The 16525-nt window shown below is 52.8% G+C and overlaps 4 protein-coding genes across 4 annotated transcripts; 1 reads left to right on the top strand and 3 right to left on the bottom strand.

The window, feature by feature from the left end:
- Positions 1-4479: 4479 nt before the first annotated feature.
- Positions 4480-6764, bottom strand: NCS54_00391000 (MFS domain-containing protein; the record flags this gene model as incomplete). The annotated part of the gene is made up of 6 exons (XM_053149465.1): positions 4480-4640; positions 4885-4954; positions 5076-5112; positions 5312-5840; positions 5895-6397; positions 6445-6764. 6 exons carry the CDS (start codon positions 6762-6764, stop codon positions 4480-4482), a joined length of 1620 nt encoding a protein of 539 aa, XP_053005440.1.
- A 2018-nt stretch (positions 6765-8782) lies between these two features.
- Positions 8783-9418, top strand: NCS54_00390900 (Methyltransf-25 domain-containing protein; the record flags this gene model as incomplete). The annotated part of the gene is made up of 1 exon (XM_053149464.1): positions 8783-9418. One exon carries the CDS (start codon positions 8783-8785, stop codon positions 9416-9418), a length of 636 nt encoding a protein of 211 aa, XP_053005439.1.
- A 384-nt stretch (positions 9419-9802) lies between these two features.
- NCS54_00390800 (Rhodanese domain-containing protein) lies at positions 9803-11485 on the bottom strand (the record flags this gene model as incomplete). Its single annotated transcript, XM_053149463.1, has 1 exon — positions 9803-11485. The coding sequence occupies one exon, from the start codon at positions 11483-11485 to the stop codon at positions 9803-9805; it is 1683 nt and encodes a 560-aa protein (XP_053005438.1).
- Positions 11486-14237: 2752 nt separating this feature from the next.
- On the bottom strand, positions 14238-16397 carry NCS54_00390700 (Cellulase domain-containing protein; the record flags this gene model as incomplete). The annotated part of the gene is made up of 2 exons (XM_053149462.1): positions 14238-15850; positions 15902-16397. 2 exons carry the CDS (start codon positions 16395-16397, stop codon positions 14238-14240), a joined length of 2109 nt encoding a protein of 702 aa, XP_053005437.1.
- Positions 16398-16525: the final 128 nt, after the last annotated feature.

Here is a 16525-nt window from a genome sequence, read left to right as displayed (position 1 = left end):
GAGGCCAATACGACGTGATGATGGTGCTGAAAGGCTCACACAGGGTGGGTGAATATTTTGGCATCCTTCCATGATTGCTTTTCCAGTCCCCTGCTGTCATTCATTACAAGTGCCCACGCCGCAGCGCAGAACATAGCCGCACTCACACATGCAGCAACCCCCCCTGGGCGGCATGGAGAGTCCTCCACCACAAGGCATGGGTATCAGCGGCAATGAGATTGAAGAAGCCAACACGAGTGATTCAGAACATCCCAATAATCATGAAGAATCTGACAACAAGTGTCGACCCAAGTGGATTTGATGTACTAATATGGCTGATACTCGAACTGGTTTATGCCTCATCCATGGCCCTGCCCCCTTTGTTCGCTCGCAATGCAAATTTGGCACCCGCTTACACGGATAGACCATCGAAATGGAAAGTCAAAAAAGTTTTGACTGCGGGGTTTGTCAGTGGAGATGAATGGCCCGCGCCGGGGGGGAAACTTGGCGCCGTCCATTGGTCCGATGATGGCTTCACTCCTTCAAGGTTGCTTTGCTTGTACCTGCGACTTTTTGATCATGTCTTTCTTTGGGTTTGGCGCGCTCCCGACACCTCGGGTTGGGAGCCGAAATGGTCGGCGTCTCTCAGCTGGACTCAATGCGACAACGTGGAAGGCACTAGAAAGGAGTGTAGTATAGAGTACCTCCTCGATCGCATAGACTGCGCCAATTCAATTCAACCTCAACACCCACAGAAAAGCTCTGGCCTCCCGCTGAGCCGCCAGACTGAATCCATTGATCCATCCAGAGGGTCTTCCCCCAACCACCTCCTTCGACTCGCCCCCGCCGCTCACTCACCTTGGCTTAGGCCACTGCGCCGTGGATCGCGGACAGGGAATAGAGAGAGGGAAGGATCCTTGGCCTTGTCTGCTTTGCTTGCTTGGGCCTGGATCTGGACCTGCAACACCTGGGCGCGCCTGGGTTTAGAAAATGCCCGTCACGCAAGGATCCGGGGGTGATCAACTAACAGAAAAGAAGAACAGCTGTATCCTTCAAAATGGAAAATAAATTCACTCTCAGCTGTCAAAGCTCGAGCGCGGTTCACAGTCTCCAGCCTCCTCCCCAGATTTCGTCCCATTTTCGCAATGGAACCGGAACCCAATAAATCGAAGCCCAAAGAAAACCCCTAGTCTAGAGTGGTGATTCGTACCTCGTCGGTGACCGGGGTCCTTGGATGAAAAAGCTAGTGTCGTGCGACTGCAGCACCGTTGCTACAAGGTGCGGCGTCGGGCTGATGTTGGATAACTTGGGGACTGCCAGATTATCCCTAGTGCAGCTGGGCGCGTTTCCAAGAAATGTCAGATAACAGAGTATAGATGTCGACCTTAGAATCGGACTCTTCTCCGGGAATACTTGCTGAACAACTCATCATGTTATGCATGTCGTTGAGACACACGCCGATCATGTAAATGACAAGCCTCGCCGACAGAGCCCCAGCATCAGAGCTCACCTCACCGCAGAAGCAAACGAAAGGAACGAAAGGCGCCGGCGTCCGCGGTCAATAGGCCGGTGTGGGCGCGGCTGGTGGGCGGCGTCCAAGGTAAGGTACCCGAAACCCGCACAGGAGGACAAAAAAAGACATCAACCGGGACCTGGATGAGACACACGCACACATAACATACGTGACAGGGGGTGTAGTGTGTGCGAAGTGGGTGAGAAATGGTGTTAGTACGTACTTGAAGGGTTACGGATCCGTACTACAGTTTCTACTAATCACCTTGTTTCCTTTTATGATGGGTTTACGTATGCGGGACATGCGCGTTACGTACGGCCCACTTGGCAGTGAGAAGAAAGAGGGAGGAAATTGCAAATGGATGTGTATGCGTACCCGGTGAGGAACTCGTCGAGAAGCCGGCTGGCCGGAGACATGGGACGCGGGGGTGGTTAGATACCGAGCCCGGATGCCGGAGGTGGAGGCGGAGGCGGAAGGCCGCCGAAGAAGGGCTCATCGGTGTGTGTGTGCCTCTGCGCGCGCGCGCGTACGTGTGTGTGAGCTGTATCAAAGCATTTACAAAGCTTTCAGGGTTCTCGATTGGATTCCTCTCTATCCAGGGTATTTCTTTGATATCGCCGTCCGCCGCTTCCCGTCGGTGACCGAGGTCTCTTGTTCACCAGACTGCCTATTAATGGATGTGCAAGTGTCAAAAGGCTTCTGTCTGGCGTCATCTTACACCCCCCAGACTTTTCTCACACCGACCAATCAAGCCCCCATAACTAACTTGTTTTTCTTGCAAGTATCCGCGGTCCCCATCATGTGCGGCCCCAAAATCAGTACCCGTGCCTGATTATCAGTAAGAAGCCGTCAATTGATGAGACATGAGACGGCCCGCCGTCTTGGCGCGTAGTCAGAATTGACATACCACGTCGGCATTGTGTGTTTGAGGGTTGTATTTTCAGCTTTTGCCCATGCGTGGGGAATCTTCATGATCGGAACTAGGTAGGGTAATTAATTAACTGACAAGGTGACGACGGGGGAAGGCTTCATCTTCAGCTCGACATACCGCGGTCACGTCAGGAACCCCTTGCCAATGGCCCATCTGCTTGCTTTTGGCCCCCTCCTTTCACCACGTTTCTCACCTCAGGAGGCCATATTCTTTCTTTTTCTCCTTCGTTTGTCCGCGTGCGGCTGTGGTGGCCTGCATGACAACGGCGGCAGCCAAAAGATTGCACATGGATCCCATGAGCTCGACTTTGGCACATGCTGGGCCACTCTCGTCTTGTTTCTTTTTCCTCTTCCACAAGATATGTGGAGGGCGTGCGCGCTCTCCCCTGTGGTTGGACAGAGCCCGGATCCATGCTGTTGGTTGAAGGAAACCTGGAGTCGAGGCTGCGATAGCCGAGAAGTTATGGGTCCCCCTCGTAGATTTCCCAGAGGAGAGGCTCTTACACCCTTGTCGATCTCGACGGTAGTTTTCCCACCCAGCTCGTGGTTGGTCCGTAGTTGCGCCTCGTTGACGACCAAGACGCCTCTTGAGTTCCAGGCTGAGGAGGGGAGGGGACTCCATCAGCCTGCGTCTTGAGCTGGCATGAGGGGCGTCGTCTCTTGTTCGTGTTTGTGTTTTCAAGTCGGTCCCTGACTTGAACAGATCTGCCTTTTCCTGAATCTGACTCGGCCACTTGTCTTACAAGCATCGACAGGACATGGGATCCCACACCTTTGCCGCGGCCACCCGCAGCACCACCTCTGCCAAGTTCTAGACTTGGATCTGAGATGTTGGTTGTTGCCTCGAGGGGTCGAATATCATGTACGTAGCATACCATATGCTGTCAGAGTCAGGCAGAGTCTATGCCATGGTGCTGCTCAAAAGTCTTGGAGCTCTTCATCTCTGTTCAATATGTGTTGCCATGACACGCACGTATTCGCATTCAACTGGCTCATGCCTCCATCCTGGTTGCATATTCTCCGCTGTGCTGTACATACGTCGTACGCACAAGTACACGCGCATTGCATCCCGTCTGCCTGTCTCTCCTCTGCCACAGGCAGCATACATACATACGACAGAACAAAGACAAGCAGGCAAGACAAGGCCCGCTGGTCCTCGGCTCAGGCAGATCCCCTCCCCTCCCTCTCCATCTCCCCGGATTTCTTTTCATGCAGATCGTCCGTCTCAGGCAAGATACGGCGGCAGGCTCGCCAACCGAGGCCAGATGTGAGTGAGATCGATCGCTGCTGCTGGTCAAGTTGCTTTTGTCTCTACTCAACTTGACACAGAGAGACAAGCAACAACTGCCGACTCATCCATGGACAAGCCCTTCCCCGCCTGACATCTCACCCTCCATCGATCCCAGGCCTCCCTCACCAGCTGTCAGTTGTCAAGTCCCCCCACACACTTCAGCGGCCCGGGCGGCCTCTATGTTGAAGATCACCAAGCTTGCTTTTTTCTATATTCGCTGCAATATCCATTACTGTACCCTAGATGAAGGCCCCTCTAGCAATGTCACTGTCCCTAACGCGCCCTCTCTAAAACGCCCGTACTTGAGTCTCACGCTCTTTATAGTCTCCCGCGTTGATAGTTACTCCAATAGCCCAGTTCAGTCCACCCCGCCATGTATGTATGCAAGAAATTCAGTAGACGCCAGCAGCATCCAGCCCCACGAAGCTAGACCTGACTCTCTCTCACCTCCATGTGAAACCCACCCGTCTGCCGCAGCCGCCGCCTTCAGGTCCCAATGGCCCTGAGACCGCAGGGGATGATACTCTGGTCGCCCGGGGACGCTGCGGTGCCTTGTCCGGTGGCGCGGCGCCGTGGAGGAGCCTTCGCAACTACCTACTCGTGCGCTAGACTTGCATGCGCGGCACACGAGACAGGCAAGACGCGACGGTGAGGTGTTGCGTGACGGCTGCCGCGTCCTGCTCTTGCAGACGCCGAGCTCGTCATGACGATGTCGTTTCTTCATGCTCTGATATAACCCAGATAAGGTGCTGTGCCTCATGCCCACTTAAGACGTAGCGAAGCGGCTGTTGGCTCTGATACGCTTGCCGTGCCGGAAAAAGATATACGGGAAAGGCATCATGGCGACCGTCAGAAAGGCCAGCAGTGAAGAAGCCCAATGGTAGTTGAGCTTCTCATACATTTGGTTTCCGAAGAGGGGGAACGCGGCTGAAAAATCGGTAGTTAGCACTGATCGTGATCTCATGTCATCCCCTTTCAATCCTTCTCTCAGTTCCTCCCAACAAATCCAAACGTCTCCGAGTTCCCCGGTGCCCGCAGGAGCAGCGGGACCCGCACTCCGGAACCGGGGGACGACGACAAGAGACGAAGGACGGGCACCGGCGGCGGTGAAGAGATGGGATGGAAGAAGCGAAAGGGCGGAGAGTGCGGAACAAGAGGTCAACCAACTCACCAGCAAAGGCGCAGCGCACGAATGCATTGGCGGCCAGGGCGCTCGCGGCGTACTGCGGATATGCATCCACCTAGGTATCTGGCGTCAGCACTGTCTTCTCTCTGGCACGAGCTTCCAGCTCAGGCCAAGCTTCCCAGCCTTCTGGGTTACCCAGCATACGGTGAGCCTGTGTTTGTGTGACAGCAACTCACCAGGAAGGTAAAGATTCCGCTGAAGACGAGTAGTGTCCTATAGGTAGCAAACATCAACCGGTTAGCCGCAGGTCTTTGCTTGGGGGATACGAGATCAGGGAGGACACAATGGTCATGACCAAGCCGTGACTAAGACCAGAGCACGATCCCATGGATTTGGTTCCTGTCTCAGCAACGAGACATGGGCCATGTACTCCCCGAGGTTGTGCGAGGCCTGTCAGCCTGTGTTGACTTACCCAGCTCCAAAGATGGCTGCTCCGATGATGGGTACTATCCAGTGAACCCAGGGATAGCAAGACCAGCCGAACATGAAGATGCCCGCCGGCACGAGGACTGAGCCCAGGATTGCCGGGGGCAGTCTGAACTCGGGCTCACTCTTGCCCTCGACGCCCGATTCCTCACTCAGTCGGCGGATGAGGTTGACCCGAATACGATGCCACACTGGGTCGAGGCCGGCGGCGAGCACCATTCCCACGAGGATACCCAGGAATGTGAGACCAACCTGCCACAGGTTGAAGCCGTAGACATTGATGAAGACGAGGGGAAACGCTCCGAAGAAGAGGTACAGGATGCCTAGGAGGATGGCTGAGAAGATGCACAGGTTGAGACACATGGGCTCGAAGATGAGGAGCTGAAAGGGGCGAAGAAGGGATCGTCCGATGGCGCCGACAACAGACTTTTGCGCCTTTTCGTTGGGTGCCTTCCATCTCTCGTCTCCAGTTTCCTTTCGAGTCTCTCTCGCTTTGTCTCTGACCAAGATTGGATCTGTCGATGCTATGTTAGCCCCTGATACTGTTCAACTCAGAGCGGACAACTCACGATAGGTCTCGGGAACAAGAAAGATAATCCCCAGCAACAATCCAAACGCCCAGATCAGCATCACATAGTAGGTCCACCGCCAGTCGACGTTGTAGTTGATGAATCCACCGATAAGGGGTCCGATAGAAGGACCGACGAACGGCGCAATCGAGAACATGAGCATGGGCGCTTGCAATTCGTTGGGAGCGAAGAGATCACCCACGGTGCCGCCAGACACGGCGAGGAACGCACTACCAGCGAAGCCATCGAAGAAGCGACCAACGAGCACAGTTTCGATGTTCTTGGCTACGGCTTGGGGAATGATCCAGATAACGTACATGGTCCACGAGACGAGATAGATGGGCCGTCGGCCGTAGAACTCGCTCAGGGGGCTCATGAACAAGGGGCCAAGTGCAATACCGAGAACGAACAGCGAAAGGCCCAGCGTCGAGACAATGCGCGAGTTGCCAAACTCGGCTTGCATCTGGGCATATGTCGACGTGTAGATGGAACTAGCTGCGGTTCTGTCACTTGTGAGTGTATTTCTTGGATGTTCGAGATGGTCACTTACACGCAAAAGCTGGCAAACGACACAATAAAAACAATTATCCACTTCCTCGCCTTGCCGAAGCTGCGCGGGCATAGAGGATCTTGGTCGCCATTCTCAAATCCCACCTCGAATGGGTCCTTCTCTGTCTCGTCCGTCTGCGAGTCCTCATCGGGATCACAGCTGTATCCGTTATGAGATCGGATGTGCTGGAGCGCATCTTCTGCTCGCGACTGCGTCTTGGAGATGCGGCTCGTCGATTGTATGGGGGCAAAGGCGGGCGCGTTCTCCTGGGCGTTGATTGTGCCTGAGTTGGTTGAAGCCTTTTCGACGTCGCGATCCATGGTTGAGAATCAGGGTGATTTTACGCGAGCAAATCTTGTTAATTGAGTCTCAAACAACGGCACAGATCCCGAGGCTTCCATCTCGACTTGAGAGTGGCAGCTCCCCAGTTCAAATACCATCTCCTAATCAGCCTAGTTCAGCATCTTGTTCAGACCTCGCTCTCGTCACTCGGTGTCAAGGGACGCCAGTGCATTACTCATCGCTAAACAAGCTTCTTCACCCCACCATGAACGTGGAAGGCAGCCTCCAACTGCCCAATGGACGGGCGTCGAACGGGGATCGGCCGTCTAGATCGGATATTAGCTCCCGGGGGGCGGCCGCCTGTAGTTTGCTAGGTAACGGCCCGGCCGATGCAGATGCCTTACAGACCCACGTTGGTTGAGGGAAAATCAAGATCCCAGGAGAAAGGCATGAGCTTATCCTCTCCTAAAGGTAGCTAATATTATGTGGATAGAATGTATATAGGAGATGACTTTTTTTAGGATATCTTTTGTATGATTTTAGTAGATTTTAGACAAAATTTTATGTTAATATTTTAGAGGGATAGATCTACTTTCAACGTAGTTCTGGTGTCTCGTTTCCTTTGGCCGGATGCAAATTTCGGTCAGTGAGGCAAGACTGAATAAAGGGTATTCGATGCCGTGAACTTGCATCGGAAATAGCGGCAGGGCAAAGAGTCAAGGATGGTGAGGGTTGTGGTTTGAGTAACTCGGCATTTCGGCGAGACAGCTTATCCATTGCCTGACTCGAGCCTGCAAATCTCCAGTTTCCTGCAGATGTTGGTTCAGCTCCAGGAGCTCATCAAGCTTCACAGAGCTCTCAAACAAAAGAAAGTGACATGCTTATATGATGTCATTCGGCTTTGGGCTGCCGTTGGGGCGTGGCCAGGGTTCGGTAGCGCGGCATCAGTCACGGTTGTGTCAGCAGAGGCGCCCGCACTGAAGTGATGATAATCTGTAGGGTAAGCAAGTCCCCTGGCGCAAGCGTCGACGATAACCCTGCATGCAATTAAAGAGTCATGATGATATGATCCATGATGATATCTTTATCTGAATGGGAATTCAAGAACTACCCAACTTACCTACAGCAACCACCAAGCCCTTCCCTCTTTTCTCTACACATTCACATTTTCTGCTGTCACCCCCAAGATGCACTTTCAGGCCGAACAATGCAATAACACTCTGCAGAATGAGCTGATAGGCTGCTCAAAGGACTGATCCTTGATTCGAGCCTGATTCTCACGCCCGCAGCATTAGCGATGCTGCAACCAAGGTACGGCTCTTCCAATGCCAATCCAATGTCTTTATTAAACTTTCCTAACTTCTCCTTTAGGCCTTTAAGCTTATGAAAGGGTCCTCTTTAGGCTAAGATCGTTGCGACCGGGCGGGACTGCGTATTGTTTTGCCAGGAGCAAGGTATCACATGAAACAAACAACTCAATGTTTCTGGGCAAAGAAAACAAGGCACTCGATCGTGCAATTGTCAAGACACGCGTTGACTTTGAACAAGCAGATATAATGCCCAGGCAGAAGATTAGATTCCTCGACAGCATTGGTCAGTTATTTCATCATTTCGACCAAACCCCTCTGTGCAACCCAAGATCCAGCAAGTCGCTCGATTCGGACCTCACCACCCCCAACCTCGACCAAGACAACCACGTCGTATTCCACGCGACAAGGACAGTTTCTCTGACACAGACTTATTATCCTGGACGTAAATCTACCTCGTCGTTAATCTCCCTTTGCGCGGTTACCTCGGATCGCTCCTTTAGGCTATGCCGAGCCTCAGCAAAACCCTCAATCCACCAATGGATTCGCATACACGAGCACGCCCAAACGTCATCTCAGACCCTACAAGATGCGGGGAGAAGGCGGGATTTGAGGGTGAGAGATGTCCTTAAAAAGGGGTCTCTTCTCTCGAGTTGATGGGATTGAATCATCAGCCCAATTCACTCTGCCTACACAACTCCCCTGCTTTCTCAATTGATTGATTACCTAGTCCCCCCTTTCACATCACCATGTCTTCCCAGCTCTACTTCCCCCGCATCTACTCCCTCACCTCTGTCGACCATACTCGGTCCGTCTATGACGAGTGGGCAAAGACGTACAACGAAGAACTCAACCAGAAGAACCAAGACTACATCGCCCCAGCAACAGCAGCCGCCCTTGTCCCCCAAGTCCTGGGGACCGCCACCATCGACAAGGACATTGAGATCCTGGACGCCGGCTGCGGCACCGGCCTCGTCGGATCCTTCCTCGCCCGTCTCGGCGCGAAGAAGATTGACGGGGTCGACCTCAGCCCCGGGATGCTCGAGGAGGCCCGGCTTACCGAGGCCTACCGCGCCCTGGACGTGACAGACCTCTCGCGGCCTCTCTCCGCCCGAGATGATTCCTATGACGTCGTGACCTGTGTTGGCACATTGACGCAGTCCCATGTCGGACCCGAGGCCATCAGTGAATTCGTGCGTGTTGTGAGGCCAGGCGGCCACATCGTCGCCACCGTCATCTCCGAGATCTGGGAGAGCGGCGGATATGAGGGCCACGTGAAGAACCTCGCCGACCAGGCCAAGATCAAGGTCTTGTCCACCGAGGTCCGAGACTACCGGAGAGGAGCAGGAGCCAAGGCCCGGTACTTGGTGTTGCAAGTTGTCTGATGATGGTGATGATATGAAATGAGTGATGATGATATCGCGTGTGTACGTGTTTGTGTGTGTGTGTGTGTGGCCCCTTTCAACACAGGAGCAGCAGGAAAAGTCCGGTTCGAGAGCAACGTCGACAGCCTGGTCCAACAACGGAGAATTCTGTCCTCCGCCCCTCGACAATGTTGGTGATGATGACGATGCTGGTGAATCTGAGAAAGTGCATTGAGGTATTCAGTTTCAACAACAACGACGGCAACGAGACGACAACTGCGATATCACGAGTGACCTCGACAAGGTATAACGTGAACAGAATCTCTTACACATTCCTTCAACAGATGCAAAGCAAAGCAAAGCAAAACATAATATACAAAGGGGCTTCCGAGCCTCGAAACATGTCTATGCCTCCTGAATCGTGACGTATCCTCCATCCAACACCGACTTGTAACCCCCGTCTAGATTATACACATCGACTCCCTTCTGCGCCAGAATCCGACACCCGACGTACGAGCGGTACCCGCTCTTGCAGTGGACAATCGTTGGGACTCCTCGCTCGACCTCGTCTGCCCGCTCGCGCAGGTTCACCAGAGGTATGTTCTTTGCCCCCTTTAGATGACCTTGGCTGTATTCCTCAGCACCTCGCACGTCGATGATCTGAAAGTCCTCGAGCTTGCGGCTTCCCCTGGCAAACTCTCCGGCATGGACGAGCTTCACGTCACCGCGCACGATGTTGCTCGCTGCAAAACCAGCCATATTGACAGCGTCCTTGGCCGCTCCGTAAGGAGGCGCGTACGCCAGTTCCAGGTGTTCGAGATCCTCGACCGTCATCCCTGCTCGCATGGCCGTAGCAAACACGTCGATCCGCTTGTCCACGCCCTCCTTGCCGACGACCTGAGCGCCGAGGATCTTTCCGTTCGGGATCTCGAAAGCCAGCTTGACCGTCAAGGGCGACGCTCCGGGGTACCATCCTGCATGCTGAGGAGGGTGTACCGTCACGTACTCGTGCTTGATACCCAGACGGTCGAGGTTTCGTGTGGAAAGACCGACGATGCCGACCGTCTTGCCAAAGACCTGGCAGACAGAGACGCCGAGGTTGCCGCGATACTTGATCCCCTTGCCCGAGATGTGATCAGCGACAAGACGACCCTGACGATTCGCTGGTCCTGCTAGGGCCGTCTGCGCTGGCTGACCAGTGACGAGGTTGAGAGTCTCGACCATGTCGCCAACGGCGTAAATGTCTGGGTCCGAGGTTTGCATGAACTCATTGACAGAGACCCCTGTTCTCCCCAATTCCAAGCCCGCCTCCTTGGGAATGGCAGTCCTCGAGCGGATTCCAACGGCCATGATGACCAAGTCTGCAGGAACAGGCTCTTGTCCTTCAGCAAAGACTAAGCAAGGCTCAGAGTCTGAAGCGCTGGTGATCTTTGTAACTCGGGCATTGAGCTTGAGGTCGACACCGTTCTTGCGGAGCTCCTCGTCAACCACTTCTCCAATCTCGGGGTCCACTACGGGAAAGACGTGTTGGTCGAATTCGAATATCGTCACCTCGATGCCCAGTCGACGGAGGTTCTCTGCTGCTTCAAGTCCGATGAAGCCACCGCCGACGACAACAGCTCGGCGGCAGCCCTTGTTGGAGATCATGCCCTGGATCTCTTGAAGGTTGGGGATGGTCTGGAGCGTAAAGACGTGCTCAGAATCGGCCCCCTCAATCGGAGGAACAAAAGATTCAGCTCCCAAGGCCAGTACCAACTTGTCGTACGGAACAGAAGACTCTTCCCCAGATGATAGATCACGGATAGTTGCCGTCTTCTCATCTCGTTGAATCGACTTCAACTCAGTGTTGGTCCTGGCGTCAATGTTGAACCAAGTTTTGAGTTTGTCGACAGTCTGAACGTGGAGTTTTCCCTCGCTCTCAACCACACCGCCGAGGGCATATGGAATACCACAGTTGGCGTAGCTGACGTATGGTCCTTTGTCGACGACGGTGATTTTGGCGTCCTCGTCCAGGCGGCGCAGACGAGTTGCGCAGGACATTCCGCCGGCCACGCCGCCGACGATGAGAACTTGTTTGCTAGGCGACATTGAAGATGCTTGTCGCGAAAATATCTGACTGAATTGTATGTGTGCTGATGACTCTGGATATAATCTCGTTCCAGCCGTTGCACCCAACAGCGACTTATATATCACCGACCGCGAGTTCGCGAAAAGCGACGAGTGACTCTTCCATATTCGAATACTCATGATGAATTTGCTTACAAGGCCATGATTCGATTTTTCGGGATGCAAAGTTGGAAAGCATCAAGACAAAGCCGGCGAGATTATGAATGTGCCCTGGCCATGGTCGCCGAACCAATTCGGGGACCAAAGGGGTGAAGATATCGCCGACTGAGAAATCGGAGTTTATCAGGCCACCCACGCCACCATTTCCAGCCACGAGCTGAGAGGTCCATTCTTTTGAATGCATTCTGCAATATGCGAATTGACGAGATTGCCAAGAAGCTAGGAAAAGGGCTGCTTTTGTGCCATGGTCGCTCCATGGCGATAGTGATACTCGCACTGAACTCTTAGGATAATCTCACGACAATATTTAGAAGGAATCAAAACAATATTACTAGAAGCGAGACTAAATTTATGAATATTCAAAGCTTATATTGCCCATTCTTTTTAATGTTCTGTGGTGTCTGACTTGACGAGACTGCGTAAGCCAAAGATAATAGTACTTTGTGCCTTCACAGCACGATCAAACTCCACTACCTCAAAAGGTGAAATCAATGAACATGTCCTTCTAGACCCCCCTTTTCTCTATGAGAATTAAAAGAGGCAAGAAAAATGAAACTATTTAATAGTTCTTCATTAAAGGAACAGTCTTGACCCACCAATGGTTGAACAGTATTGGAGTTCATCCCAACCATCCACCAAGCACCAACACTGCCCATCACCGGCAACCCATTGCAAGACTTCATACCTTTATAGCTCAGAAAAACGCTCCCACAAGTAAAGATGAGTACTGAGAGTGGTCGAATGGTCAAAGTCTTCGTTCTGACGGGGGCCAACACGGGGAAGAGAACCGCCGACGGATGAGCATGTGTGTTGGGACTGCGATCGGGAGGTCAATTCGAGGTGCACATCCAGCGCGTACTTTTTTGCCTTTTTGTATCTTGACATAATTTTTTCTCTGGGAAATTGGTGGTGCCTCACTGTAAAACAAGAGAAAGAACTCTGAAGAGTTTGCTGCGTTTGAGTTGTGGTTTAGATGGGCAAACTTGGTTTGACAGTGAATCACTGACCTCGAGCTCTCTACCAAACACACTATTCATTCGTTTCTAGCTTTACACAGCATCCGACGGTACTCAGCCTCTTCAAACACCATCAACTGAAAGTAGACAAATATCTTGACTGTCCTTCTGCCCTTTGTGCCTGGCCGTCGACGCAGGGCGGCGCGAGGCCGAGCCAAGGCATGTTTATAACCTGATTTAGAAGCGCAGCTCACTGACAATTGAATAGAACGCAGAGAATGGTAGTTTCAGGTATTTGGTATATAAACTTCATCACGCCCTTGAGACCCTGCACTTGAAGTGCCGCCTTGTCTCTACCCCTGTTTCGGGGGTCAAGGAATTCTCTCAGGCCAATTAATCAGTGATAACGTGAGTCAAATCCACTGACCTGGAAACTGATACTCTTTCCATCCTTATTCTCAACATTCAGTCCCCTTCCCAGGGCCTCGTCCAGCTTCTTTACCATCCCTGGCATGGCCATTTGGTACATGATCTCTCGAAACTCCAAGAAATGCAGAAAGATGAGAGCTCAGTCGAAGTATCGGGTCAAGTGGTCCCCACGATGTTACCGAAACATCCTCCCACTCACCAGGACGCATATTGACGAGATTCGAGGGTAGGGGGACTCGAATCGCTATTGCTCGCCTTCTATCAGGGGCGGGCTCGCTCTGGGTTACACCTGACAGAATCTCCCTGAGCATCACCCCCGAAGCCCTCCAAGCACTTGAAACGTTGATTGCTCAACTGGAGGTAGTTGGGGATGCCTTCCATGGTGCGTAACGTATCCTAGTTTGTACATATGACGCGAGCCTCTAAAATGCCAGGGATGGGGAGCAGAAGCCGGCAACCTAAGTGGTTGGCAGAGTCAAGACTGACAGCCACCCGGGGTCATGAGGTTTGTAAGGTCGGGGACCAGGGGCCGAAGAGAAACAATCCAGTACTGAAGGGTCGTAAGGAGAAGTGGACTGGAGAATGGAGGTGAAGGTTGTGGAATAAGAGAAGAGGAGGATAGAAATTTGTGTCGCAGCCAAGCAAGTATCATTTTGTGGAAGGAAGGGTAAAAAGGAAGGTGCCCAGTTGGGGTGAGGTCCCGGCGAGGAAGGAGCGAGCCATTCGCACCAATGTCGACGTCAACTCCCGCCCTCCATGACCAGAAGCGCAATTTTCTAGGCGACATTGATATCGATTTTCCAGAAAAACAAACTGCAGTGTTCTTGGCCGAAAGAAGGATAGATTGGCCATTGTGAGGCAACATTGACGGTTTGTGGGTAAATCGAAACCTTTCACTGCCCTCATCGACACAACATCTACACAAACAAGTGGGGTGTAAATCAAGACGCTTCATTTATGCTCAGACTATGACTCTCTACATACATTGTCTTCCAGACAAGTTCCTCTCGTAATACGTTGATCAGTCAACTCATGTCGGCCCCGTATATCGGCCTGCGCGTATGTTCTCTATATCCCCATATACTTCCCCAACGCCTGAAATCACGCCCCCTTGCTCGGTATATCCTCCACTATATATATATGTGCGCAAATTACCAGTCTTCCAACTCCTAGTAATACTCTGGCAGACCATCCTTCTCGAAATCAGGAACATCCTTGTCGCAGTCAAAATCACGATCCCAGGGCTTCTCAGGCAAAACACCCGCTTTGAGACCAGCCTCATAGCTCCACTGGTAGTTGTTCTCCGTCTTCCATGTCCAGTAGAACCAGCCCCAGCCCTTCTCGAAACTGTGCATCTGGGCCTCGGCAAACATCTTGAGGAACTTCTTGTACTCGTCACTCCACTTGTCGGGGGCAGCGTTGGCCTGGTCGCACGAGCACTTCTTGTCCTTGGTGGGACACCGAGGCGTCAAGATCGAGGTGTTTGAATTGCCCGTGTCGTACGTGCCCTCCCATCTGTTGCCCCAGCCCACGCCCGTGAGGAACTTGGCGCAGTCTGTGTCGGCTTGTGACCATTCGGCAAACATGGTTGGTCCGTAACCTGTCGTTGTATCCATGCTCCTCTCAGCCTGCTCCGTCCACCCCTTACAAGCGTACTCGACCTTTTCCTTGTGCGTAAAGTCGATCTGATTCTCGTTGAAGATGACGTACTGATGAACATCCAAGATCATGTCGTCGTAGCCAGTCATCAAGCCCTGCCAGTTGTCAAGTCCCATAAAACCGTCTCCAAACACAACAAGGGCTTTGACGCCATTCTTGCGCACAAGCTTATACGCATCCTCTGTCCACTGGATGACTTCGCTCGTCTCCAGAAAGGTCATTCGAGGTTCGTTGACGAGGCCGTAATGCGAGATGATGTTCTTATAGCGGTCCTGGGCGAAGAACTTGGACAGCCGGTCATGGATCTCGAGAGCTCGCTTTGCATTCTCGTCTCCATTCTTTCCGTTCAACCAACCAATGTTTCCCCATCTACCACTGTGGTTCCAGCCGTTCTGACTGCCAGGAATACCGTGCAAGTCCAGGTTTACTCGCAACCCATATTTGCGGCACCACTCGATGGCACGCAACAGGTATCGCCACGAGGTTCGAAACACGTAGGGGTCTCCATCATATACTTGGACGGCCCAATAGTTGAAACCGATTCGAACGTGGTCGAGGCCGGCGGCGGCGATGTCCTTGAAGGTATCCTCTGTAACGAACGATGCGTAGTGTTTCTCCAGCGTCTCTCCCGCATCGGCACCCAACTTTTCAGACAATGTCCATTCGTCAACGATGCCTTCATCAGTGTCGTAGTTGAACAAAGACGGCGTGATAAATGGTTCCAGGTAGAGCCACCCTCCGATACACACTCCCCGAGCAGGCTTTTCGGTGTAAGAACCCCATGGTTTGTTCAGTGGCGGAACCTTGTCGTTTGCCCGTGCCGAATCGTCCCAGTCGTCGTAGAGGCCCATGACTGGCAAGTCTCCAACCATCTCGTCGGTAAATGTGACGTTGAAGTCGGTTGTCGTTTCCCATGTCCAAGGATCGAGGTATGTGTTCTTCCATTTGTCGGGTATATCCTTGCGGTCCATGCCATCGAGGCCTGATTTGTCGCCGCTCGAGCTGTCTGAATCACCACCACTATCGTCACCACCACCTCCTTTCCCTTTGTTCTTGTTGCTCACAACCACTGCCACTATGATGATGAGGATGAGGACGACAGCACTAACACCAAGAGCAATCCCTGGTATCCATGTAAGCACTAGGCTCGCAGAAGCGAGAGAATACCACTTACATAGCTTTTTCTTGCTCTTTTTCGGTCGTTCCCTTTGGTAAAAGTCCTTTTCGAGACTATCGATGCTTCCCCCACCTCTCAGCTCAGTTTGTGCTCTTCCCTCTTCCATGATAGCTCCGCTCACAACTCGTCGCTTCTTTCCCTTGCGGTGAGTTCGTGGCCTATCTGGATCTCGGTCACGTTCCCGATCCCGATCTCTTCTTCGATGCTCATCGTGGCTGGCTCGGACTGGTCTTCGGGATTCGTCTCTGTTGGCTCGACTTGCTCGTTCACTTCGTTTCTTTTGGCGCGCATTCTCTCTGTCCAGATCGGCGAGGGCCCCTGCTGATAACGACTTTGAACTTCGATCCCGAGCCTCTTCCGACCCCGAAGCTGGTCGGCGCGATCCTGACGACCTCTTTTTCTTGTGTGCATTCTTTCTCGACGATTGCCCATTCCGTTGTCGATCTCGCTCTCGCGGTCGCACCGACCGCGAAGGGCGTGACGACTCTGGCATGTTGAGAATTGCGGCAGCTGAGACTAGAATGCGACCCCGGGCAAAAAAGAGGCCACGGCGACCATTCAAGAAGGTTTTAGCTGCAGACGGCGATGACGACGCATAACCCCGTTGTCGACATATTTCCT

This window comes from Fusarium falciforme, chromosome 3 (assembly GCF_026873545.1).
Source record: "Fusarium falciforme chromosome 3, complete sequence".
NCBI lineage: Eukaryota > Fungi > Ascomycota > Sordariomycetes > Hypocreales > Nectriaceae > Fusarium > Fusarium falciforme.
The sequence above is the reverse complement of the archived record's forward strand: the minus strand, read 5'-3'. Positions and strand labels throughout refer to the sequence as shown.